Genomic DNA, 26979 nt, shown 5'->3' on the forward strand with positions numbered 1-26979 from the left:
CTACATCTCCACAACCTGAATAGAGAAGAAATGATGGAGAGTTTTTCCAGGGTGTCATCACTCTGAAAGTCAAAGTGAAATGTTGACTTCAGAATCTGACACTAAAGCAATCTGAAATCTGACCACTAGATGGTAGGATTTTACACACTGTACCTTTCCACCCAATTTCATAGCTTCAAACACAAAGCAGTGACTGCAAATTGAATTTCTAACAGCAGTGAAGTGAAAATCATAACAACAACAACAAGAGTGATAGAAGTTGTAGAGTGAAGAGGGTGAACTGACCTCAGAGTCTCCAGTTTACAGTCTGGACCCTGCAGAAAACCACTCAGCTCCTTCACTGTTGAATCCTGAAGGTGGTTCCAACTCAGGTCCAAGTGTCTGAGGTGGGAGGGGTTGGACTTCAGAGCTGAGAGCAGCCAATCACAGCTGAGCTTTGACAACCTGCAGCCCTCCAACCTGAATAGAGAAGAAATGATGGAGAGTTTAGAATCAAAGTCAAAAGTCGACTTTAGAATCTGACACTCAACAAAGGAGAGAGGGTGAGTGAATGAGCGCTGAAATCTGACCACCAGATGGCAGGATTTTACACTCTGTACCTTTAAACCAGGGATGCTCACACTTTTTCAACATGCGAGCTACTTTTAAAATGACCAAGTCAAAAAGATCTACCTACTATACAATCGGTGTGTGTGTGTGTGTGTGTGTGTGTGTGTGTGTGTGTGTGAGTGTGTGTGTGAGTGTGTGTGTGTGTGTGTGTGTGTGTGTGTGTGTGTAACGCACATGTTTTGCTAGCAGCATCTCCCAGGATCTCCGGTGCTTCTGCTGTGCGTGACTTTGAAGCGTATTTTCCGAGCGAGGCGTCAAAACAAAATTCAGTACATCGGACATTATGACCAAGGGTCAATTCCAATTCCTCCCTTAACTCCTCAATCTCAACCCTCGCCCTTAACCCTCAATCTTTGGCCCTCAATCTTGGCCCTCAAAAATAAGTGTAAGGGCTTAGAAATGGGACACCCCTTAAGTGCAGTTACGTCTTCAGACTGTGGGGGGCTGCCGTACGCCAAAGCTAAGTCCAGTCTGTCAAGAAGACGACAACGACGAAGAAGAAGGAGAAGAAGAAAAAGACGATGAAAAAGAAGTCCTCCGTCGCTACACAACGAGGTACACAAGTAACATGAAGCCGGGACCGCCGGTCCGGCTGACAAACATCGTAAAGTAAAAAAAATAAAAATGTTACGCAACAACGATGTCAATAATCCATAAAAAAACTCTTAAACTAAGACAATAAAATGGTTTTGTAATCTTTATATCTTTATTAACTAAGAAAATACTTCCACTTGTAGCTCGCTTTTTTGTCGCCATCTTTTTCGAAGATGTCTTGGCAAAAATACACAATGCCTTCTGGGTAGCCCTCACTGCCAAGGGTGGTCCCGGAGAATCTCAATATTGAGGGCGATACAGCCCTTAATCTCCTCTTTCAACTGGACGTTCTTAGAATGGGGACAGCATTTGCACCTAGCAGGGAGCGCGCATTTTTGAGATTGAGGGTTGAGATTGAGGGTTAAGGGAGGAATTGGAATTCACCCCAAGATCAACCACAACCACCGTGTTTTCTAATCATTGACTTCCTGCCTGAACCATTCTACCTGCTGTAAGTGACGAGGACTCCACTCTTAAAGCTCTCTCTCTCTCTCTCTCTCTCTCTCTCTCTCTCTCCCTCTCTCTCCCTCTCTCTCCCTCTCTCTCTCTCTCTCTCTCTCTCTCTCCCTCTCCCTCTCTCTGACCTAATGGGCACCCCTGTTTCAAACCCAGTTTCACTCATTTCAAACACAAACCAGTGACTGCAAACTGAATTTCTAACAGCAGTGAAGTGAAAATCATGACAACAATAACAAGAGTGATAGAAGTTGTAGAGTGAAGAGGGTGAACTGACCTCAGAGTCTCCAGTTTACAGTCTGGACTCTGCAGAAAACCACTCAGCTCCTTCACTGATGAATCCTGCAGTTGGTTCTGACCCAGGTCCAGGTGTCTGAGGTGGGAGAGTCGTTGGACTTCAGAGCTGAGAGCAGCCAATCACAGCTGAGCTCTGACAACCTGCAGCCCTCCAACCTGAATAGAGAAGAAATGATGGAGAGTTTAGAATCAAAGTCAAATGTCGACTTTAGAATCTGACACTCAACAAAGGAGAGAGGGTGAGTGAATGAGCGCTGCAATCTGAAATCTGACCACCAGATGGCAGGATTTTACACTCTGTACCTTTAAACCAGGGGTGCTCACACTTTTTCAACATGCAAGCTACTTTTAAAATTACCAAGTCAAAAAGATCTACCTACTATACAATCGGTGTGTGTGTGTGTGTGTGTGTGTGTGTGTGTGTGTGTGGTTCTGACTCAGGTCCAGGTGTCTGAGGTGGGAGGGGTTGGATTTCAGAGCTGAGAGCAGCCAATCACAGCTGAGCTTTGACAACCAGCAGTACTCCAACCTGAATAGAGAAGAAATGATGGAGAGTTTATAACGATGGAATTTTACCAGGGTGTCATCACTCTGAACATCAAAGTGAAACGTCGACTTCAGAATCTGCAGCAAAAGCAGTCTGCAATCTGACCACTAGATGGGAGGATTTTACCCACTGTTCCTTCAAGCCCAGTTTAGGGCCTGTTTTCATTGCCTTGCCTCACCACGGTTCGCCTCGGTACGATTGCGTTTTCATTGGCTCTGTGATTACAACACCGTGGGCGGAGTCGACACGGTAAAGCGGGACAATGTTTTCCCCAGCATCACTTCTGTGCGATACACAACAGCGCAGCGATGGACAAAGTAGAAGTTGTTTCATACCTGCTGCTCGGTCTGTGGTTGCTTTTCTGTTCAAGAAAGAACACTTTCCCTCACTGAAGTCACAGTTGATCATTTATGCAGCAACATTTATAATTTATTGTTTCGTTTTCCATGCGAGCAAATGTGTAGTTCAACTTTCATATTTTCACCAAAAGTAAACACGAGACGGATACAACGGGAAATAGCGTTTATTTAAAAACAAACAAACAGAAAAACAGACAGTAAACACGCCTCCTTATTTGAAATAGCTGCCCTCGCGAGCCAAGGACGACTTTGTTATATGCCGCGGTGTTTGAGGCTTCCTCGCGGCCAAGAGCCACATCCTCTCGACGAATCAGTATTTCTTCTCTCCTCAAGACTCCTGGGGTTCCCTAGCTTACCGCGCCTCACGCAGGAGCAACTCGATTTGTTTTCTTTACCGAGCGCTTCGCCATTTGCCGTTTGTCATTAATGAAAACACGCCCTTTCATTCATTATCAAAAAAAAGTGTCTGCAAATTGAATTTCCAACAGCAGTGAAGTGAAAATCATGACAACAACAACAAGAGTGATAGAAGTTGTAGAGTGAAGAGGGTGAACTGACCTCAGAGTCTCCAGTTTACAGTCTGGACTCTGCAGAAAACCACTCAGCTCCTTCACTGATGAATCCTTAAGGTGGTTCCAACTCAGGTTCAGCTCTCTGAGGTGGGAGGGGTTGGACTTCAGAGCTGAGAGCAGCCAATCACAGCTGAGCTTTGTCAACCAGCAGTTCTCCAGCCTGAATAAAGAATCAATATTTGATTTCTTCCATGGTGTAAATGTCATATTCAGAGTCATTTCTCCCTGTTGATGATCCAGATGTGCAGCTGTTGGGATCACTGAGTCATTTCCTCAAAGGAGTCATTGTGCCAGTGGGTTGTCAACACAATAACAACAGCAGTGTGTCAGTCAGTGTGCAGCCAATCAGCAGTGAAGATGGAAAATAATCAGTGAGTCCTTTGTGTGCTTGTGGCTGTTTTCAGTCATCAGAGACTCGTTACAAGTCAAACACATTCAAAGGACAAGATGAAGAAATACTGCTGCACTATTAATCTGCCTCTAATATTTCTTCACACGATCTTCTGCTCAGTCATGTGACCTTCATCACCAATCAACAACTTCCATTGAGCTCCAAAGTGACTGGAGACATTTTCCACACTTTCTTCCACCATCCAAAGTCTTTTCTGGCTGCAGATTGTTGACATGAAAATATCAACAACATCCACTTTGTCTTGATGAGTCTTTAATATCTGCTTCAAAGTCCTCACACTGCGCAGCGTTACACACCAGTTGTCATCTGCTGACACACACTGTCCACCAGTAGAAAGCAGGAACTGACCTGAGAACTTCCAGTCTGCAGTTTGGACTCTGCAGTCCAGCACAGAGCAGCTTCACTCCAGGATCCCTCAGGAAGTTCTCACTCAGGTCCAGCAGTGGGAGGTGGGAGGGGCTGGACTGCAGAGCTGAAGACACCACTGCACACTGAAGCTCTGAGAGTTCACTGGATGAAGGAGAACAGAGAGAGAAGTTGTGGTCGACATGTGAGATTCTAAAGACAGTGAAAGTGAATCAAGACTCATTAATGTCTGATCATCATCATCATCATCATCACCATCACCATCATCATGTAAATGGAGGGAAGTCCCACGGTGGTGCACCATGTGTTTACATCTGTGGTGCGTGGTGCCGGGACACTGCAGTGGTATGCAAACACTGTTCACCACTGGCACAGTTGATGATCATAAAGTGCCGTCCATTCTATCTGCCCTGGCAGTTTACTGCCATTTTGCTGGTTGCAGTTTACATCCCTCCCACTAACAACAGCAGTGAGAAGAACGCTGCACTCAATGAACTGTACCAGGCCATCAGTGATCAACAGACAGCAAACCCAAAAGCTTTACCATCCTCACTGGACATTTTGGTCATGCTGACCTCAAGACTGTCCTTCCAAAAGTCCAACGCTTTGTATGTGGAGGTGTTCCGAGGGAGGAGCAGGGCTCGTGCTCATGTGCGATCAATTCCACAAGGATTGGGACGCTCAAAGGAAATGGGTGTGCGTTTGTACGTTCGCAACATTTTGAACATCCAGATTTTTTTTGTTTCAGGATGAAATCCATGTACGTTTTTGTAAATGAAGCCCCAGGTCCTCAGTGTCTCCACTACAGTGTCCACAGTGCAGCTTCACACTCCAGTGTGTTCCAGCCACTGAGTGTCAACACGTCCTGTTGTGACTGACAGTGTTGCTCTGATCTGCTGCTTCAACTCAACATGATGCTCAGTTGTGTGTAAAGTCACTGCAGCTTGGAGCTCCACTGGATCAGAGATCCTTCACTGGCGTCTCTTTGGACTCCACTGCATCTTTGATCCAACTGCTGTTTTATTGTCTGCTGCCAAATGAAGGAAGGATGTGATGTGTTTGTGTGTTCAATGTGTTGATTGTGTTGATTGACTGTGTAGTTCCATAGTTTTCATTCATGTAGCCGCTCTTTACCTTTGACGCTCAGGTGTCTTCAATGTCCGTCCGTCATACCAGCACCACTACATCATTCATAAATTGATGAGACGTGGGTTCCATTTAACTTGTTTATTTTCCTTCTTGAGTTTTTGGTTCGAGGCAACACAGACAACGTGAGGTCAAAAGAATTTTTGGCTCACCAACCACTCCGGCTTGACCCGCTTTCCATCAAACAAACATTTCGGCCATTTTTTTTTCTCGACCTAAAATAGCTGCGGGTCACCTTTCAAAATAAAATAACGGCTTCAGCATCAGAATCGGATGGTCTTGGTTCCCTTTCTTGAAGAACTTGGCAGTTGTCAGCCGGAAGGTATCTTGCACTGTACCCCTGACGACGCCATTAACTTCGTCCAGCAGTGCAACGTAGGGCTCTTTCATCAGACGTTGACTGATACATGACTGAACGAATGGCTCGCAGCTTAGCGCATCAGCGACAACGTTCTTAACGCCAGGGACATACTTCAGATCGAAATCGAATGCGGCAAGCTTAGCAACCCATCTTTGTTCACATGCGTCCAAACATGGCTTTGTTAAGATGTAGGACAATGGGCAATGACAATGACCAAACTTGTCACAAATGGCCCATTTTAACGCCAGGAATTCCAACCTGTGCGCTGGATAGTTAATTTGTGATCGGGACAGTGTCTTGCTGGCGAAAGCGACAGGTCGAGCAACAGTCTCACCTGGTGGCACTTGAGACAGGACTGCGCCAATGCCATCAAACGACGCATCAACAGCGAGAACGAAGGGCTCACTGAAGTTGGGGTGGGATAAGGTGACATTGCAAGCTAATTCATTCTTCAGGGTCTGGAACGATTCTTTGCATACAGCAGTCCAGTCGCTCGCCATAAGCGCTGGTGGAGCAGATGATCGCTTTTTCACCTTCCTGCCTCTCATGGCCTTATGCTGCACCTGCCTTCCAGAGAGGAGTCTGAACAAGGGTTTTGCTTTAGCAGAGCAGTCAGCTATGAAGTGCTGATAGTAGAAGATTAGGCCCAGGAAAGAATTAATCTTCCTCCAGGAAGGGGTCACACCATCACTCTCCATCAGGTCAGCCTCTCCCACATCCATGATGGCTTTCATCTTGTCAGGGTCCTTCATCACCCCGTCCCCACAAATGACATGTCCCAGGAACCTTACTGACCTCCGCAAGAGATGACACTTCTTGGGGGCCAGTTTGAGTTTGTGACTTTTCAGACGGGAGAACACCATCTCTAGACGCTCAAGCGCCTGCTGTTCAGTTGGGGCAAAGACCATCAGGTCATCAAGATAGCAGAGCAGACTAGTGAAGTTTTCATCCCCGAAGATTGACATCATCATTCGCATGAATGTTGCAGGACTGTTGGACAGACCTTGTGGCATTCTGTTGTACTAGTGGAGGCCAAAAGGTGAAGAGAAAGCTGTGTATTTTTTGTGCTCTTCATGGAGTGGCACATTGTAGAGCCAGACGTCAAGTCCATGGTGGAGAAGAAGACATTTCCTCCAAGTGCAACCCACTGATCCTGGGGTGCCTTGGGCCAGGCCGTCGAGTCGGACCATGAACAGGACTGTTTGAAGCTGGGGAAGATCTTTGCAGGAGCACCTTCTCCAGCATGTTAATAAGGCGGTTCAGGGCATCAGGGTCAGTGGCCCGTGGCTGCAGTGGGCTCTGTTCTTCAGCAGGTGGTGCAGGTGGCGAGACAGCAGCAAGAGCATTCACTGACACCCTTTCTCTGGAAGTTCTGTTCACTGACATCATTTCAGAATGATATTCGTTCAGAATGTCTTGGACTTCACGAGCAGTCCACTTGTCTATCGTCTTCGACCTGAAGGTCATGGCGAGCTCAGTAGAAGGGCAGTTCTTTATGAACATTCGAGTCACCTCAGTGCTGGGGCTGTCCAGTGACTTTCCTTGCTCCTTCAGACGTTCAATGGCCAAGTCAACAGCGCGGTTCAGTCTAAGCCAGTAGTCAAAGGCATCCTCACCCTTCCCAGGAAGAGTGGTGTAAATGTCTGCTAATGGGAGTGGTGAACACGGAACAGAATCAAAGTGCTTCCGCAAGAGACCATAAATGGCATCGGGGTTACAGGTGATGTTAATACCACTGTTCCTGGTCCCAAACCTGACAACATCCTTTGCTTTGCCACCAAGATGAACAAGGATCTCCTCCGCTTGTTCCTCAGGTTGCAGATTCCCCCTCTTAATGAAACTCCTCATGAGCTCCTCCCACTCCTGGACGGAAACAGAGTCTGAGTTGTCTCCTCTGAAGCAGGGGGGCTCCTTCAGCTTTCGATGAGGGACATATTGCAAATGGGACACATCAAAAGCATTTGTGGCAGACACATTTGCATGGCTAGGTCGAGGGGTAGCACTATGTAAAGGGGAACTGGCTAGCATATCAGCATGGGCAGGTGAAGGGGCAGCACTGAGTAAAGGGGTAGTGACAGATGCACTGAGGTGAGAGATAATGTCCTGTGCCACCCGCTGGCTGACCTGTTGAATCAATGCATCACCCATCTGACCTACAATACTAGCAGCAATAACATCAGGGGTAGGTGCAGGGGAACACATGCTGTGCCTGTCCGGGACAGGGGAATGCGTGCCCTGGCTAGCAAGGGCATGAGGGTTTGCATCTGAGTTGGGGGGAGGGATAACACCAGTACTGAGCAAGGGGCACCCAGGTGTACACTGATTACCCAACACTACACCACCCCCCTGAACAGGACTCTCAAACAGTAAACTTGAAGGATGCATAAAACCCCTCCCTCTGCCAGCACCAAAAGGAGTTACAAAAACATTACCCTGAGGATTACTCATCTTTCCAAGAAGTTAACAAAACACAATACCACAAAACAAAAGGATGAAACCACAAAAGGCCTAGACTGGAAACTGAAAAAAAAAAAAAAAAAAATCAAATAAAAGTACATAAACCCTCTATCTGATGTCTAACACTGCACAAAAGCAACACATCTGACCGACTTCAGTGACCGCAGATGAACAGCAGCAGCAGAACAGTCCCTGGGTCGCTCTGCAGCATTGGTAGCACAACAAAAGAGTCTCGAGTCACGGCACCAATGTGACCTCTCCTATTCTGTCCTGCTTGCTGTATAATGAAGACTTGCAGAAGTCAGGTGTGGAGCAGCAGTTTATTCTCTGAAACAGAATGGGACACAACCATAACTTGCTCCGTGAAACTTGGTCACCTCCTGCTTCATGGGCTTCCTCTGTACTGAAGTAGTGATCGTATAGTTGTTGTTTCTACAATACAAATAATATTAAAAATAAAATACATTTTTCTACAAAATACAAAAAAATGACATTCGCAATTTCAATAATTCGCTCCCTAAAGCTCCATTTTTATACACTGTAACATTCTTCCAGTTACACACACATACCTGAAACAGAATGGGACACATCCATAACTTGCTCCGTGAAACTTGGTCACCTCCTGCAGAGACAACGTGCTCCGTATGAGAGCTGTGTGCTGCTAATGGACATGCTAGCATGCTAATCGTTTTTAATAGCAATTAAAAAAAAAAAGAACTTTGCTAAAAAAAAATAAAAAAAAAATAAAAAAAAAATTAAATGAAAGACACCAGCACACATTTAAACACTGAAACACAGTTAGATGAAGCATAGCTCACTTATTGCATTAATTTCTGTCTCAGCAGGGAGGAGACCGTCTCACCTGCTTCATGGGCTTCCTCTGTACTGAGGATCGCCCAGAATGCAAAGCGCTAACTTCAAAATAAAATACAAAATAAAATAAAAATAAAATATAAAGAGCCATGGCTGTGCGCCAACCAAGTTTAACATGATTGAACACAATTTATTTTGTGTGTGTGTGTGTGTGTGTGTGTGTGTGTGTGAGAGAGAGAGAGTGGATGACGCCTTGCAGGTGCGGTCCTGGATGTCGGCTGCTGATTGGACGCGCCACGGCTGAGAAGGAGGAGCAGTCGAGCCAGCCAGACTGTCATCCCTCCTCCGCTCCCAAGTCTGCAGTTAGTCACTTCTGAAATGGTGTTAGAGCACGCAGCTGTAGGTAGTGATGGCCGATGGAGGCTTTGTTGAAGCTTCGACACTTGTTTCAAAAAATGGTTCATTACTCGAGGCTTCAATGACACAGTGCTCGAGGAGGTCATCTAGTGCTCAATAAAATGAAGTGCAATAGAAACGTGTTCATTGTGTAGTATCTGAATCTATGCATATGTCCTCATGTGATCTTATGTGTATGGCCTGATGTGAACTCAGCGGTGAACCCGCTGTTGCACTCCTTCCCTAAGGACGTTAGGGTCCATATATGGTCTTGTCGTTGCCAAGGTCCACCAAATTGAAACCAGATGGCCATTGGGGGTGCAACTATGGAATGCATACATCCTCCTCCACTTCCTGTATCTTCCTCCCTGGTTGCTGGGGGTATAAGAGGTGATGTGAACAAAGGATCATCGGAGTTGCTCACATCTGGCCCAGAGACATCCCCAGGCGTTCTAGGTGCCTGTCTGACTCTTGACTTCTGTGAAATAAACCAGTTTTTATCCAACTAAGTCTGTGTCAGTGAAGACTCCTTCAACATCTACATCACCTGAATCCACCAGAAGAATTCACCACAATTTTGGCGTCACGAACAGGATCTGCTGTGGCTGCTGACGCTGTCGCCATCTGCTTTCTTGGCCTGGCTGCTGCTCCTTGTCGACAAAAGGTACTGTAGCGCTTTGTTCCTTTTATCTTAGGAGTGCTGGCTGGTTCAGTTAGGCCTTTGGTGCTGTCTGGCCACACTGTGTAAAGATCATTTGTGTGGGTGTGGATTTGTGTGTTGATGTTGTAGGACCCTTCATCAAAATTCTTTTTTATTTTTAAATGGTTTAGGATCCCTTGGGAAATTCACTTTTTAGTGAAGTGTTTTATTTTTTATTTTAAGATGCTCCAGGAGGTTTCACCGTTGGGTGAAAGATTGGAAGCCTTAGGGGATTCATTGCGAGTTCTCTAGGAAGAGATGTAGAATGCACACCAAGTGTTTCTACATTTAGGGATGCCCTGGATTGCATAAGAAGAGTGCGCGTGTTTTTGAGCGTCTGGGACGTTCGCTCGAGCTGCCGCGGGATTTGACCTAAGCCCTCTGGGAGGCCGTCTAGCATACGTGGCCGTGAAATCCTGAGTGTCCGTTAGGGATATTCTGGTCAGCAGCTTTCGGGCGGCTGGAACTGTGGGTTAAATATCAGGTTGTAAATGACCTCTCTGGCATATGCTGACGAGTGATGTTTGATGCCGTTTGATCTGATATCCACACTTCAAGGTAGCACAAATTTAGTTTGCATAATTTTTATGCTGTAGTCTTTTTCTTTGCGGCCGTAGTTGATATGCCGGTTAGGAGTGTGTAACTGTGTTATTTTTGTCGGGTACCGCTGTCTGTGTTTTTTCTTTTGGGGGGATGTGCGTGTGTGTGTGAATGAGAGGAGGAGTGACTGGGGTCTTTGTTCTCTGTGTGTCTGTCTTGATGTTCTTTGTGTGGGGAGAAGTTGGAAGCTTGGAGTTTTACATCACCTGTGTTAGAGCTGATATTAGAAATATAGTGGTGTATGTGGAGAGGTTGAACTGATTCCCTCATTGTTAAATTTATGAGCCTACTGGGGACTTTTGAATAGGCTGAATATAAGGTGTTAGAGGGACATATGTCTTTCAACATCTAGTTAACTTATGAGCCCCAGCTAGGACTTTTTATTGTTCATTAGAATATTTTAAAGTTAAAATTCCATGAGCCCAAATGAGGACTTTGCTTAGCTAACATTTGAAGGTCTCTGTTGCGGTGGTGAGGAGAGGAGCCTCATCAGTGACTTTCTGTTGCACCAACACTTGCATGCGTTGAATGTGCTGGCTCTTGCGTGCTTGTGATGCTGGATGTGAAGGAACAGCCGGAGCTGTGAGTGCGTGCAAGGGGGGCTGGACAACGAAATGTGTTGAAATAAAGTATTTTCTTTTTGTTTGTTTCAGAATTGGGTGATTTTGTGGGTTTTTCTTTTCTCATAAGGATTGTGTGCATTTTCTTTTAGTTTATTTTGGGGTTATTTTGGCCTTGGAGGTTTTTGGATTGGGCGTGGTCTGTCTTTGAGTGGTCAGTCGGGGGCTGGTGCGCCTGGCTCCCCAGGAGCTGAGTTGGGTGTTTCACCTTCGGTGGTCAAGTTTGGACTGGGAGTTCTTCCCTGCTTCAAGGGGCGGAGCTTGTTTGCTCCTCCTACAAGTGGGGGTTTCTCTTTTTCCTTGCCCCCTCCTCACGGTTTTTTGAAAAAAAAAAAAAAAGGGGGAATAGGTTGGCGATAATAGAGCGGTTTATTAACTTCTGTTGATGGCTGTTTATAATTTGATAATGATTGTTTATAACTTTATAAACTAAAATAATGATTTCTCAATAATTAATAATAAAAAGGTAAATAAGCTTTGTGTTTTCTTTAGAGAAGTTCACCAGTTTATTTATTACCTAATTTTTTCTCTTTTCTGTTTCCGTATTTGTGATTCATCTGAACCTGGATCCTTTGGAGGCAGACAGGAGGACGAGTTGCCCTGTTGGTGACGGCATAGAGGTCTTGCATTTAAGGCCAGTGAAATTTATATCATATATTGTTTTGGATTTGAGATTTACAGTTGTTGTCTTGTGGCCTCCTTTTGAACAGGTTCGGAAGGACACAAAATACGTTTTTACACCTTTCACACCATTCTTGTATCTTCTGATTTTTTACAGGTCATTCTTAAATCTATTGTCTCTTCCTGGCTCGGTGCATATTATCTTGCTTTATCTTTGTTATTGTAGTTTTTGAAAATTAAGGGTCAATTTGTTAGAATTCATAACTGAGTTTATTTTTTAGATTAAGAGCCCATATCGGAAACCTTTCAGTTCTTTTTACAGTAAATAAGTCCTGCAAAAGAAAGAAAATGACGGAGGTGGTTGCTAAACCTATAACACAAATTGAGGTGGTGCAAAAAAAGAATCCGCTTGTTAAAGGTTTAACAGAAGCCTCTAAGAAGTGGATATCTGGCCGACGCTTGCAGATATTGAGAGACCCTGGCCGGTTGAAGGTACTTTCAATTCCGATGTGATTCAAACCATGAGTGTGCTCATTACAATATACAAAGCTAAAGAGAAAAAAGGTAAAAAAGGTAAATCGCGAGCTGAGAAGAGAAAAATTGAACTCGCAATGTTGCAGCTCTTTGAGGATGAAGGACAAAAGTTGAGAGCTGCGGCTGAAGGGAAAGATAAAATGGCTATGGAGGTAATTGCCAAAGCCACGGAGTCAACAGCAACACTATAGGAGAAAATCAATACTCCTTTTTCGCATACTGCTCCGGTGAAAAATCCGCCACCTTATAAGGAAGCGGAGTACGCTGACATTTATCCACAGCTTCCAGTAATTAAGCAAAAAGGTAATTACAGTATTAAAGATGATCAGGACAAAATACTCGAGACAGGGAAAGCGAAAACAACGGTGAAAATGTATCCTTCCACGAAAACTAAACCTACTGCAGTGGGGAAACTAGAGGGTAAAATGAGAAAGTTGGAGCTGGACAATAGTGATAGTGACTCGGGAGAGGCCATTGGTGGCTACGATCCTGTCATTAAAAAGATGCTGGCCAGAGCAGAGAAACTAGGATCTAAACTCCGGAGAGCGAAGAAAATACATCAAGATCCCTCTGATGAGAGTTCAGACTCTGATAGTGGAGATGATCCCGACTTTGATCACACACTCAGGACACTTGAAAAGAAAATAGTGCAATGTCGTTCAGACATCTGTGAGGCCAAAACTCCAGAGGTCTGTAGAAAACTGGAAAGGCAATTGAGAGACTTAGAGTCAATAGAAAAATCTTTCCATAGGGAACAATCAGGCTATGCCTTGCGTTCAAGAAAAATAGAAGCATCTGCTAAAATGTGCCCAGTGGTCGTTCGCGGACAAAACTTTGAATATAAACCTTGGCAAAATTCGGACATGTCAGACATATTGGAGAAGCTACCGATTCTCCAGGATGGGGCACATCCTTGGATTTCAAAATTAGAGGAACTTATGGTAGGCACACAATCTGCAGTGGGTGACATCAAGCGACTTTTAGCTAGTCTCATTGGTGTTCCTGCTATGGAGGAACTTTTGCAGAAGGCTAGGATGCTTCGCTTCATAGGTACAGCGGTAAATGATGCTGAATTATTTGCTGCATATAGAGGTCAATTTTGGAGTGCGTTGCGTGATGCATTCCCAACAAACGTACACCCTGATAACATTCTAATGGAGCCGTTGGGAGATCAAGAAAATCCCAGGGCTTATGTGTCAAGAGCTCTCCAATCTTGGAGAAATGTCACAGGCAATGATCCAGACGCTAATCAAATGGAACAATCTATTGTGCGGACTAAAATCCAACAGGGGCTGCCACTGGCAGTACGCAGTAAATTAGTAGAGGTGGTTGGTCTCGGAAGCATGGCCAAAAGCGTGTACATTGATCACATTGCCCATCAAGTTGAACTCTTTCGCAAGAAGGAGTTGGACCAGAGAACTCAAGATCAAGAGACTCTCAGAAAACTTAATCAGTTGCAATTAGGTGATAATAAACGTAAAGAGAAAAAACAAGCAGTGGCTATGACAGGTCTCTGATGTTCAAGAAACAGATAGGGGTATATTCACGTGCACCTTAACTACTTATCGGCCTGCAGATGACAAGGGGATGGACAGTTGGAGAACTGTTCCTCTTAAAATTACTATTGTAACTCTGATTCCAACGAGCGGTGACGTTCCTAAAACGGTGCGAACGGTGAAGAAGGAGGTTCAGAAACCGGTGTCTGCTGCACGACCTACGAGTGCAGTGACCAAACGGGAGCGGGATCTTTTGCACCAGGGTGTGATAGTGGATGATGTTGTACTACAAACTACAACTCCATATCTAACAACTTTACAGGCCACAACTTCACAAATTACTACTCAGCAGACTACGACGCTGTTGACAACACCTTCAAGTACTCATATCACTCTACAAGCTGTTACTACTCCTACGATGACGACACCACAGGCGGAAACGACTCTGTCTTCGAAAGGTGACAGTGTGGCTCACCCTACTACTGTGACAACTACAGTTGTTACAACAAAACCCATTTCAAAGACATCCCAAATGTTGCAGATAAAACCTGAGATTCAAATTGACCTGGAAGTAGCCTTACAGGGTTCAGTAGTAAAGAAAGGGGGGAATTTTCCTGATCCTCATACTGAAATTCGTGATCTAACAGTAGAGACAGCTGATGAGGATTCCAGTGTACAAGTTGAAATTATCACAAGGCACACCGTAGAAGTGACAGTAGGGGAGAAAGCTGTACTTCCTTGTGATTGCACTTTGGGTGCCGTTGTCTCTGGTTCACCTCATTTGCGTTGGGTTACGCCGAATGGAAAGCGTCTTGATTTTTCCAATTATACGCCCGGTGATAAATTTGGGTTCATTAATGATCGCAGACCAGGACACATTGAAGGTGATTGTAGTATATTCATACATACAGTCCAACTGGAGGATCAAGGTTCCTATTTTTGTGTTTTCCATGATAGCCAAGGGAAAACAACTTCAGATTCTTCGAATACAAAGAATCCAGTTCTTAGAACCACCATTGTAACCGTAGTAGTGCCGGAATCGAAGTCACTTCCTGTTGAGACTGGAAGTAATTTGCCCGAGAGAGATTTAGAGGGGGAGTTCAGTGATTCCTCCGACGCGGCTCAATATACCATGCCGGTTGGTATGATTTCAGAAGGGCAACACAAAACTTCGCGTGTCAAAGCGAAACGTGATTATCGATGGAAGGCGTATGGATTTGATTCATCTGTCCTAGAGATTTCGGATCTATTTGCGGCGAAAAATTTGTGGTTTCAACAGCTGACTCATGCAGTAAGATCACAAGCATCAGTGAAAGGACCATGCATCATAAGAGTGCCTTCACCAAGCACTTGGCCCTCAATTCTAGAGGCCGTAGCAGAGCCGTTGCCTTACGAGTGTCAATTTTCTTTGTTGACATGGCCTTTTCATCTCCAAAGGGGCATGGACCTAAGATCGCGAAATGTGTCGTTGGATGTAAATACCGGTGTTTGCGATCCTTACAGAGGGCTGCCATACATTAATCTATTGGATCAACAGGATGATCTTTTAACAGCAGTACCTGATTCTATCGACGTGAAAACGGAAAGAGTTCCTACATGTTTTTGTGCCAATGATACATATGCTGGTAAGAGTGTGTTTTTGGGGGTGTCAGATTGCAGACAATATCTCATGACGGTGACCAATCCGGATCGGTCTTATAGAGGAAAGTTGTATCCAGTAACTTTCAAGGGAAATAAAAATAGGCCGGACATATCCATAATGGTCGTGAATGATCGTTTGCCTGCAGGTGTGACTATTGGCACTTTCAAGGACATCTGGTGGATATGTGGGGACGCAGCTTACTTATTTTTGCCCCATAATTGGGTTGGATGTTGCTACATGGCTACATTGAAACTCCCTTATGAAGTTTTTGCGCTTCAGGTAGGCGCTGATTCCAACAACAGCAGCTCTGCGGCTGCTCCAGGATCTAGACTCAAGAGAGACTTGGCCGAGTTTCACAATCTCAAGTCTTATCATTGGAGAATCAGCTTGGGAGAAAAATGGGGCCTGGGTTTACTCCCATGGTATGGGGTTGTATTTTTAGCGGAACATATTGACAATATCACATATACGCTGCAAAGTTTTGCGAATGAGACAATAAAGGGCTTTGAACATCTATCAAATGCGCAGAGGAGTCATAGACTAACTCTGTTGAAACACGACATGGCCCTTGATTATATTCTGGCCAAGCAAGGAGGTTTGTGCGTGGCATTGAACCTAACAGGTGATGCATGCTACACTTTGATTCCTGATAATGCGGACAATATGACCAATGTGATTGAAGCGTTGAGAAAAATTAGGGATGCGTTTGGTCCCTTGGAAAGCGCAGGGACGTCTGCGAGTGCGTGGCTTCATGATAGGTTTGGTCCTGTGGGAGTTATGCTTCTACAGGTCTTTAGCGCGGTCGTTGTGTCATTGGGAATATTGTTTTGTGTTTGCACGCTGTCGTTGACGTGTGCGAAGGCGATGATACTCCGATGGATAGGTGTAGTCATGCCTGGCGATGTGGTTCAGATGCCGCTCCTCAAGGATGTTGAGGAGGAGGAGATTGCCACCACTGTGGTGGATAAATATTCGTAGTGGCAGGTGTATATTATATTATATGTCTTTTCTTTTTGTATGTTCCTATTCTCTTCCTTGTGGGCGAGCGCCCAAGGGGGGAAATAGTATGTTTACTCATGTTTGATGTTTGATGTTTGATGTTTGACGTATCTCTTGTAATGGAATTACATGTGTGATGTTCTGTGTACAAAGATACTGGCAGATATTTTCTCTGTTTCAGGACAATAGTTGGGGAGCCTACGTGGGGGTGTCAACTAGATTCAGAATGGACTCAGAGACTCAAATAAGCTGAAATCACTGGAGAACCCTGAATGAGGACGCAGAACACGTGAAGATCCTGCATCAGTGGACTGTGAACAAGAACTCAATGAAACTACTGTGTATTAACCACTGTGTTTGTTTGTTTTTAATCTGAATTAATCTGAATTAATCTGAATTGCAACACGAAATTGATGTTTTAGAGAATAAAGTTATTTGGGGGACTTTATCAGTAGGCAGATGCTTATGGGAACTCAATCTTTTTCTTTGTTTTGGAGAACAGGGAAAGGGGTGTTAGGCAGGGAAAGGTCCACGGTGTAGGTCCGATGGGATGACCAGCCAAGCCCTGGATGTTTGATTTTATTTTTGAGTTTCTCATGTGTGTGTTTGCCAACGTTTTCCCTGAATGCTGTTTTTCTACAGGATTAATTTGGAGGGCCGTAAGGTGGTCGCCTAGGACAGAGGGGCCGTGAGAGAATTTTCCTATCTAGAAGGATTGTGATGGTTTTTAACTGAAAGATGGCTGTCTGATAGGTTTTTCGCTCTCACACTCTACAAATTTACAGTGTTGCTCATAATCACTATGTTGTATGTAATAACTACTACCTCATTAAGCGGGTACTTTGTGTTTGAATTTACATTCTTTACTATCCAGGTATCATGTGTGGGTATCTTCTGTTTGTTTCGAGACTTTATGAAGTCTCGAAGGGGGGAAATATGTAGTATCTGAATCTATGCATATGTCCTCATGTGATCTTATGTGTATGGCCTGATGTGAACTCAGCGGTGAACCCGCTGTTGCACTCCTTCCCTAAGGACGTTAGGGTCCATATATGGTCTTGTCGTTGCCAAGGTCCACCAAATTGAAACCAGATGGCCATTGGGGGTGCAACTATGGAATGCATACATCCTCCTCCACTTCCTGTATCTTCCTCCCTGGTTGCTGGGGGTATAAGAGGTGATGTGAACAAAGGATCATCGGAGTTGCTCACATCTGGCCCAGAGACATCCCCAGGCGTTCTAGGTGCCTGTCTGACTCTTGACTTCTGTGAAATAAACCAGTTTTTATCCAACTAAGTCTGTGTCAGCGAAGACTCCTTCAACATCTACATCACCTGAATCCACCAGAAGAATTCACCACAATTGTTTCATAGGTTGTTTGGGATTTGATTCGCCATGCATTCTTGTTGGACAACACTACATGGTTGTATGGTTCAATGCTGACAATAAAACAATAAAATAAAAATGAAAAATAAAGACAATGTCTCTTTTTTGGCACGACTGATTGTAGTAGACTATAGCTCTATACTTAGCCTGACAGTTTGTGCAATGAATTATATTATATCCTAAAACAAGACTAAATAGCCCATAGTTTAAAAATATGTTTAATAGTAAGTGTTCAGTGGGTCAGATGTCAAATGTGATCTATTTAAAATGTAGAATAGATGAGCTAAATAACACATATATAATACACGTTGATGGGAATTGAACCGTCGCCTCAGTCTTGCAAGTCCAAGATTGTCATAATGTACCACAAACCCAAATCACACTCCCTTTTTTCATCGAAGCTGTTTGAGTAGCGTTAGCACACCGTGATTCCTCATCAACTACAGGCCTACACTTCAAATAATTATGAGAAAAACCCAACGTAAAGAGGGCACTTCCATTAGGAAATAGTCAACATGAAATTTCGTCTTCTACTGACACCTGCTGGTCAAATTGAATAGTTGCAAATATTGTGAAGAAGTTGTCATCTAATTCTAATCCTAAACAATATGGCCATTCGAAGTGAAGTATTAAGACAATTAATCAGGTTTGTACTGCTTGATTAAACACATTCATCCCGTTCCAGTGCACTAAAACCCACTTCCCTTCAGGACCGTGTCAGCGAAGCGAAAACTTCCTTGAGTGACGCTGTTTCCCAGCATGCAATGCGAGCTAGCGATTCACAATACAATTTCATCACAAACATGGATGTAAAAAATAAAAAGGGACGAAAAATGACACTTCAGGAACACCAACCAATACAATGCAATACAAGCAGAACTGGGCCGAAGTTTTATATTACGTACACCATAATACAGCCTTCTGGTGGACAAGCCATACTATTTAATCCGTGTCCTCCTATGGTACTTCCGTGGGTGGAAGCTCGTCGTAGAGGTCACGTGCTGGTTGCGCGTCATTCCACCGACCAGGGTACCTGATTCAGGTGAGTATATGGACAATATGGGTCAATGTGGTCAGTCGTAACAAGAGAAGCTTGCTGGCAAAAATAATGCACTACAAGTGGATGTGACACTTTGTTTTTTGTTTTGTATGAGCATTTAAAAAAAACAACATAATAATAATATGGATTTTGACCATGTATGTTTTGGAGTTCATTGAAAGAGGTTAATATATATATATATATATATATATATATATATATATATATATATATATATTTATATATATATATATATATATAAATATATATATATATATATATATATATATATATATATGTATATATATATATATATGTGCATGTGTGTAACTTTAACTAACTTATCTATTTCTATCCATCTATCAAACTTACTATCTAGGGATCTATCTACTACTAACTCTCAAAAAACTAATGGACAACCAAGAGCAACAAAACCAACCTACTGCAATTTGTATATTTTAGTATGTGTGTGTGTGTGTGTGGGGGGGGGGGGGGGGGGGGGGGTTAAAATGAGCACAGTGATGGTTCCGCAGCATAAAGTGTATCTTCAGTCGTCGATTGTATGTGTGGGAGTCCCTCAGGTTCAGCCCAGCTGATTTAGTGTTCGGTGAGAGGACCCTTGCGTCTGTTAAGGGGTAAGTGGCTTTCCGATGTTAAACGAGTAGAGAATAATGTGTTAGAATACGTAATTTTTTTTCCGTGAACGCTTGCATCGTGCTTGTGAAGCTGCTCACAAAACTCTTGTCGCCAGCCAGTCTAAAATGAAGCGGCAGTTTGACAAGAAAGCTGTGGCTCGAGTTTTTGAGACAGGCGTTGTGTGTTGGTATTGTTGCCGTTACCCGGTTCCGGTTTGCAGGCTGGTTTTTCTGGTCCGTGTGTCGTGGAGCGCAAACTTTCCGATACAGATTATGTAGTGCACACTCCTGATAGAAAACGATCATCCCGCGTCTGCCACGTCAAAATGTTGAAAAGTTACGCCCGGTTCACACAGGACGCGGAAGCGCCGCGAAGCGCCGCGAAGTGAAGAGCAGAGGGGTTCCATTCAGCGCCCATGTTAATCAATCAGTGCGTTTACATGCAGAGCTTAATCGGACTAAGCAATCATTCGGTTTTCTCGTCCAATCGGAGTTCTCACCTTGGTCCCCGTATCCATGCATCTGAGAAATTCAAATTATTGACGGGTCCTCCTCCCAACACTAGGGGGTGGAGTGAGTCTTTTCAGCCGGTCAGCTGCTTTCGGTTGACATATTAAATCTATTATGATATGGAACGATAGTTCATAATGTACGTGTTACTTGCTTTGCAGATAAGCTGTACCCTATTTCTTGTGCTCCTGGTTATTTTAAAAGGCAGACAAGAACGTTGTTTGCTGTTGGAGGGCTACAACAACACTTCGATGCTACGCTTTGTGCCGTCGCTACGGACCCCAAACTCTCGTTCTTGTTGGATTCGGGTTCGGAGCAGACTGGTGGGAGAGTTTGTGTACAGGTTTTGCAAAGGAATGGTGTCTTCAGTTATACACACACTCATTAAAGTGCCGACTATGGAGGAAGCTGGTGCCGCTGCACGCCGTTTCCAGCAGAATAACAGCGAAATTACCAAAATAAAAACAAATCAGGAAAACATGTCTTTGCTGTGCTTTTATTTACAAAGTTAAAATTCTTCTAACTTACAAAAAATGTGAACGAAAAGGTAGAAATATAAATACGAAGGAATACGTATTTGTTCAGGGGTGCGCAAAGCCGGAGTCCTGCATTTGCTGCGCTACCCTTTTTAAAAAGGTCTCCGTTGCGCGTTATTTTAATATGTCCATCTCTTTTAGAAGAGAAAGCATCGCCCCGGTCTCATCCTCTCTCCAAATGTCAACATTCTTATTCGCGTTTGCCAGGTGGTTTCGCGCCGTCTGTTTTGTTAGACGACGTAGTTGTGCGGTCATGAGTTGCGAGAGCGAGGCGTGGCGCATGCGCACTCGCATTGTCCAGTTAATAGTCCGATTAAGGCGTATACATGGCAGAGAAATTCGAATTCCAATCGCATTATCTGGGTGTCTCAATCGGAGTTCTCCGATTCCAATCGGAGTTCTCAAACTCCAATCATAATCGGAGTAAGGTGTTTACATGCACGTGAGTTCTCCGATCATAATCGGACTAAGGCAATAGTTAGATTTTCTCTAGTGCCATGTAAACGCACTGAATGTAGTGGTTCAGACCAGACGCGAACAGGCGCGCGGCTCGTGCCATTCATTTCAATGGAAGCGGAAGCGCCGCTCCAACGAATTTCGCGAGCGAGGCTCCAACTGGTTCACACCAGACGCGAACAGCTCCGCGACGGTCGACAAGCGCTTCTGCTCAGCTGCACTCTTTTTTTCACTCCCACTTCTTTTTTTTTTCTTTAAAAAAAATAAAATAAAAAAAATCATTTTCGTCATCGCCCCCCCTCGCCCCGTAGCCAGCCCGCTCCATAGCTCACTTTTGTGCGTGTGTGTGTAAATAAATAGAAACACGCACTCAGGTGTCCATCTCAAGACAAGACCTCTTTCATAATGATCATTGACCGGCATCTCTAGGATCAAACAGACGTATTTTGATCAAGTCTTCCTCTGTGTGTGTGTGTGTGTGTGTGTGTGTGTTTAATCTCTCTCGTACTCTGATACAATGTACTGACAAATATAACATACAAATATGATATATGATCGAATTTGTCATTGGGTTTTTATTTTGAAATTAGTTTATTTTGAAAATTCACCGGATTTTCTCGTTTTTATTGAGCGACTTCCTGTACTATTGACGAGGACCGCTCGCGGCTCGCGCACGAAATAGAGCAGACGCCGAAACAACAAATGCATGCCGCGAGCCGTGCAACCACCACATTGATTAACGTGGGCGCCGAATGGAAGCGCTCGGCGGCGCTTCGCTTCCACGTCCAGTGAACTGACGTTAAATGCATGGCGCGATCCGCGAGGGGAGCCGCGCGCCTGTTTGCGTCTGGTGTGAACCACTACATTGCTTAACATGGGCGCCGAATGGAAGCGCTCGGCACTTTGCGGCGCTTTGTGGCGCTTCCGTGTCCAGTGTGAACCGGGCGTTACGTCGCTAGGAAAAATGTGTCGCCTGAGCCTCCGCCCCCTCCGTGCCCATTGGCGGAGAGAGGGCTCATGAAAAAAAAAAAAAAAAAAATCGATGTTCATTCGGCGCGCCTGGGAAACTCTGAAATTATGAATAACTTAAGCTTGTTTTTGTCCCATTTGCCTGCATCAGCCCGTCATGATATTGTTAAATTAATTGAGAGCCACCCACTATTGTTTTCTGACCACCCCCGCCATACGTCAGTTTTGCACCATGACATAGAAGTAGAGGGACATGCCACAAGTAAGCAGCACGCACACAGAGTCAATTCTGGGAAGTTAAGAAAGAAGCTTTGGCTCTCCTTCTGACAATGCCCATCTTGATGTTAATTTGGGGTCAGGTTTTTACAGACTATAATGCCCTCGTGGTCCTGGATAGGATGCGCAATCAAACCAGCCGTAGATGCGGTGGTCTCTGCTCCTGCAAGACTTCAATCTCCAGATTTGCCACAGGAAGGGGGGTTGATAATGTGTTGGCAGATGCGTTATCACGTGTACATGTGGACTAGCTGCGGAATTCTTATTTCAGGGGAACTGAGGTTTTTCTTGTTTAGTTTTGTTTGTAGGTATGTTAATAGGGTTTAGTTCTTAAGAGAGGGGGTGTTATGACCCACAGGTGGGTCTAGGTGCCTCTATCTAAATAACTATTACCAATTTTAAACGTTTAGTTTTTTACTACTACACAAATGTAAAGTCAAACAACATACGCTTACAGAAACTCACACCACAAAATATGAATTAAAATGTGTAAAACAAAAAGAAAAAAAAATCAGCATTCAGATAACAGTTTTGTCCTTTAGTGAAGATTGACAATGAGAAAAACCAAGAGCCTCATCTTTGTGCGGCTGATCCTGTTTCTTCTCTCTGTAAATATCTGCCCTGTTTTGGAGAAGATTCTCTCTGAGGGGACTGATGTTGCTACAATGCACAGTCTCCATGCCATCACATGTGTAAGGCGTCGGTAAATTGAAGCCTGCAGTTTGCAGTTGCAGCTGTTGCACGACAAAACGGGTCAACCAACCTGACAAACGACCCGGGTGATAATCGGCTCCGATCGGCTTGCGATGGAATTGGGACACCCGGGACAACACCACCTTTTTTTTTACCTGCCACACGGAATGACGTTGAGCGTAACGTACGCTAAATCATAATATCGCGGCAGTCAAGGTCATATCGCGGGCCTGTCCCGCTAACCAGATATCCAAGAAGGTTGGTGAGGGCTGAGCGGGCAAAACCTTTGGTGACTAAGTACCGAAGGGGTGAATTTTTTCTCTACCTTTTTGCGCCTGAGTAAAAAAAGGGGGCACAGGGATGCCTGTGCAGCTACAAGTAATAAGTCTAGACAGGGATGGGGAAGAACCAGAGCAAAGTGGCTGCTGCAGTTCCCCAGGGGGGACAAATTGTGGACGACATGCGGAAAAAATACGGTCCAGATTGTCTTGATATGTTGGATGTTTGGGTTGAAAAGTATGGTTTCCCAGAGGGGGGATCACTGAGTATGGAGGAATTGAGAAACCTCCGGGATAAACTGAATATAGCCGAGGGAAAGGTTACAAAAAAGAAAAACCCAAACAGGTGGGAGATTCAAATCATCAAAGATCATGAAAGGTGTTTTTCATTCTGGAAACCTGAAGCAGAGGTCAGGGACAGGAAACAAGTAAAGAAACGTGTGAACAGCGCTGGGCGCTGGAGCACAGGGGTGACAGAGATAACGGCAGAGGGTGCACACGCTCACACACACTCCCCAGAGGAGGGAGAAAAGGAGCCACTCACACACGAGCATTCAAATGCACCAAATCGTCTGTATCCTTCTCTTACAGGCCCGAGGGACCCTCTCCTGGACATGCCTGTCTTCCCTCCTCCCGCCTGCCCTCATCCAACGCTACCACCGTACAACCCTGCGCACTCCAGCACCGACGCCGCAGCGTCGCCACGTTCATCAGGACTGCCGTCAACCAAACGGCCAGCCTCATCACTGCTTTCAGACAAGGGCTGCTCCCCCAGATCGCCAAAGCAGTTAACAGAAGCTGCTGCGTGGGGATTGAAGATGCCCGGCTGACAGAGGTCCGACGTCATGCAGTGCACGCTGAGAGGCTTCTGTAGGAGGCCAGCGATGCAGAGGACAAGAAGATAAAGCGTGCCTCCCTCACCATGATGAAGCACCTCAGTGACACGGCGAGACGGCCCTACAGGAACAACGACAACCGACGAAGGGCGACTAGCGGAGACAGAGGCGAAAAGGGGGCGTGCCACATCTGCGGCCGAATGGGTCACTGGGCCAGAGAATGCCCTGACAAAGGAAGACACCGCGGGCAGAACCATGCCCACCGCAGCCAAGAGAGTGATCGCGAGGACCGGAAAAGAGGATCCAGAGGGGACCAGGACGTGTTTATGTAGCATAATTGTGGCAAAGCACTGTTCCTGCTTTTGTTGTGGTTTGTGGCGTGTGTGAGAGTGATCAGTGAGCAGGGTGCAGTTACCCACTTCTACCAGTGGAGGTCGTGTTCGCCCCGGGGAATAACGCTAGAGAGGTCTCTCAAGTGGCTCGTGAGACCTTTGTGGAGCGAACCGTCGTAGCGGACGTTAACGTGTGTGTTATCTGTTGTGCTTCCACAGGTGAGAAGGGGAAATGGTTGAAAATAAGAGCAAATGTATGTGTGGCTGTTTCGTAATTGAAGTCTGAGATCGAGGGTATGTGAGTTAAATTTACGTTTTGAATGTATCGTCTCCGAGTGATTACCTAGCGAAGAGGAAACAACGGCTAGCCCGTTGCTAGGTTACCAGGAGGCGGGGTTGACGCTCGGTTACGTTAGTGTTCGTTTAACGTTATGGGATGTTTATTCAGTAGAAATGTGAATATTTAAACGTATACGAGTAAGATTGAATGTGGGAAACGACATGATTAATAAGTTCAAGTCGAAGTCGGGTATGGATCTGTGTTTTGAAATGTAAAAAGTAGATAACGCTCGAGAGGAAGTCTCTCAAGTGGCTCGTGAGACGTATGCGGAGCGAACCGTAGTAGCGGACGTTAACATGTGTGTTGTCTATTGTGCTTCCACAGAAAACCAAAATAAAAGCTTCTAAAGAAACAAAGAAAAACAAAAATAAATGTGTCTTCGCAACATTACCATGCTACATTTACGTTTGACTATCTGCTTTAATATGAAACCACAACAAATGTGTTTTATAATTGTCTTTATATAATCTACAAATGTATTTGTGTGATCCAGGGAAAATTCCATGTTTGTTTGCGAAACTCATTGGAAGAATGAAGAAAATCTGTTTGATTGTTATTGTCATGAACATGAATCACAAAACATATATATATATATTATTGTTATTATTATTATTATTATTATTATTATTATTATTATTATTATTATTATTATTTCATGTGTCACTTTAACAGAGACAACACCATCTGTAATTACTATGTTTGGTTGCATTTCCCTGGCAGGCAAAGATAGATGGAAGAGACATCTCTCTGGGTGGAAGATGGGACTGGCTTGTCTGTGGATGGTGGAGGCTCGCTGGGCTCATCAATCCGTCCATCCATTCACCTTGTTTGTCTCATCCTGACTGCAGCACGCCACTGTGGAGGCTTGACATAACACACATTAGATTAATAACAGAAAAGCAAAATGTGACTGATGGTGTATTATTTAGTGTGCTTCAGTTATAATTCTCATAATGACTATTTTGCTGGCTTCAGACAATATATATAATTGTCCTGTCTTAGTTAAAAGCCCACTCACCACGACAAGATGCAGGCCAAGAGTGGGAACACAAACACAGACCAGAAACGAACAGGACAAATCCAGACAAGACAACAAAAAACACAAACACAAATAACACTAATATCACTTTGACCACTATCTTTTTTCACAAGAACTTTTATTTCTTTACAAATTCAACCTTAGATTGTGTCACAACAAACTAAATAAACCCTTGAAACAGCCAACAAAACATGAAATAACACTTCATCAATATTATAATGAGTATCCTCATAAATGATTTCAAGATAACTTTCAACACTTTCTTACAAATTTTTTTTTACGTCTGCCGTAACGATTTTCAAGTTTTTTTCATGTGAATATTTTAACATTGAACATGTTAACTGAACAGTCAATGTAAAATCCCTTCATTGTTGCTCTGACCTCTTCATCATTTGTGACCTCTTCATCATTGGTGATCTGTACATCATTTGTGACCTCTACATCTACATCAGACACAGTATGGCTGTCACATGGTTCCTGAATCACGAGAAAACTGTCTTCTTCCAAGATCTCTGACACCTCTTTACATTTTTTAGAATATGTGTGGTCAAAGATTTGATCAAAATCACGTGTGTGTGTGTGGGTGTGTGTGTGACTCACTTACCTTTTGTTTGGTAGTCATGCTCTTACCTGATTTGAAGAAACTAAAAATGGTTGGTACAGCTGTTGAAGTTAGGCACTTTCTCTCACCACGCAAAATGAAAGATTTCTCCTCAAAGTGAAGAGCACACAGCCTGGAGTTGTCATTGGGTGTCCAGTTTTTTCTTCTCACATTTTCCACCCATTTGTGCAACCTTTTTCTGTCCCCAAAAGGAAAGCTGTAAAAAGCAAAACATTCCAAAATTTTTTTTGTGTAATTTTACTTAAAATTGGGTATGCAAACATATTTAACTCATTTAAGCTTGAACACAATGCAGACAGTTGTGCAGAAAGTTTAGTGTTAGCTAAAATATCGGGCACACAGACGTACTTATTATGTATACATTTCTTTCCATTGTAACAGGTCACTACAAGATCTGCAATCCATTACCTAGAATTGGTTTTCCTTAAACTGATG

At 44.2% G+C, this 26979-nt stretch overlaps 1 protein-coding gene across 1 annotated transcript in view; it reads right to left on the reverse strand.

Annotated features, from left to right (window-relative positions):
• LOC142895697 (ribonuclease inhibitor-like) overlaps positions 1–26979 on the reverse strand; it is an 81912-nt gene that overhangs the window by 14814 nt on the left and 40119 nt on the right. Inside the window, exons 2-6 of the mRNA XM_076036915.1 lie at positions 4195–4356; positions 3421–3594; positions 2394–2485; positions 1937–2018; positions 286–459 (exon numbers count right to left, since the gene is read on the reverse strand). Coding sequence (XP_075893030.1) covers positions 286–459; positions 1937–2018; positions 2394–2485; positions 3421–3594; positions 4195–4356 — 684 coding nt within the window. The remainder of the gene's footprint in view (positions 1–285; positions 460–1936; positions 2019–2393; positions 2486–3420; positions 3595–4194; positions 4357–26979) is intronic.

This window comes from Nelusetta ayraudi, unplaced genomic scaffold (genome assembly GCF_046127955.1).
Source record: "Nelusetta ayraudi isolate G7.1 ecotype Tasmania unplaced genomic scaffold, CSIRO-AGI_Nayr_v1 ptg000050l, whole genome shotgun sequence".
NCBI classification, from domain to species: Eukaryota; Metazoa; Chordata; class Actinopteri; order Tetraodontiformes; family Monacanthidae; genus Nelusetta; species Nelusetta ayraudi.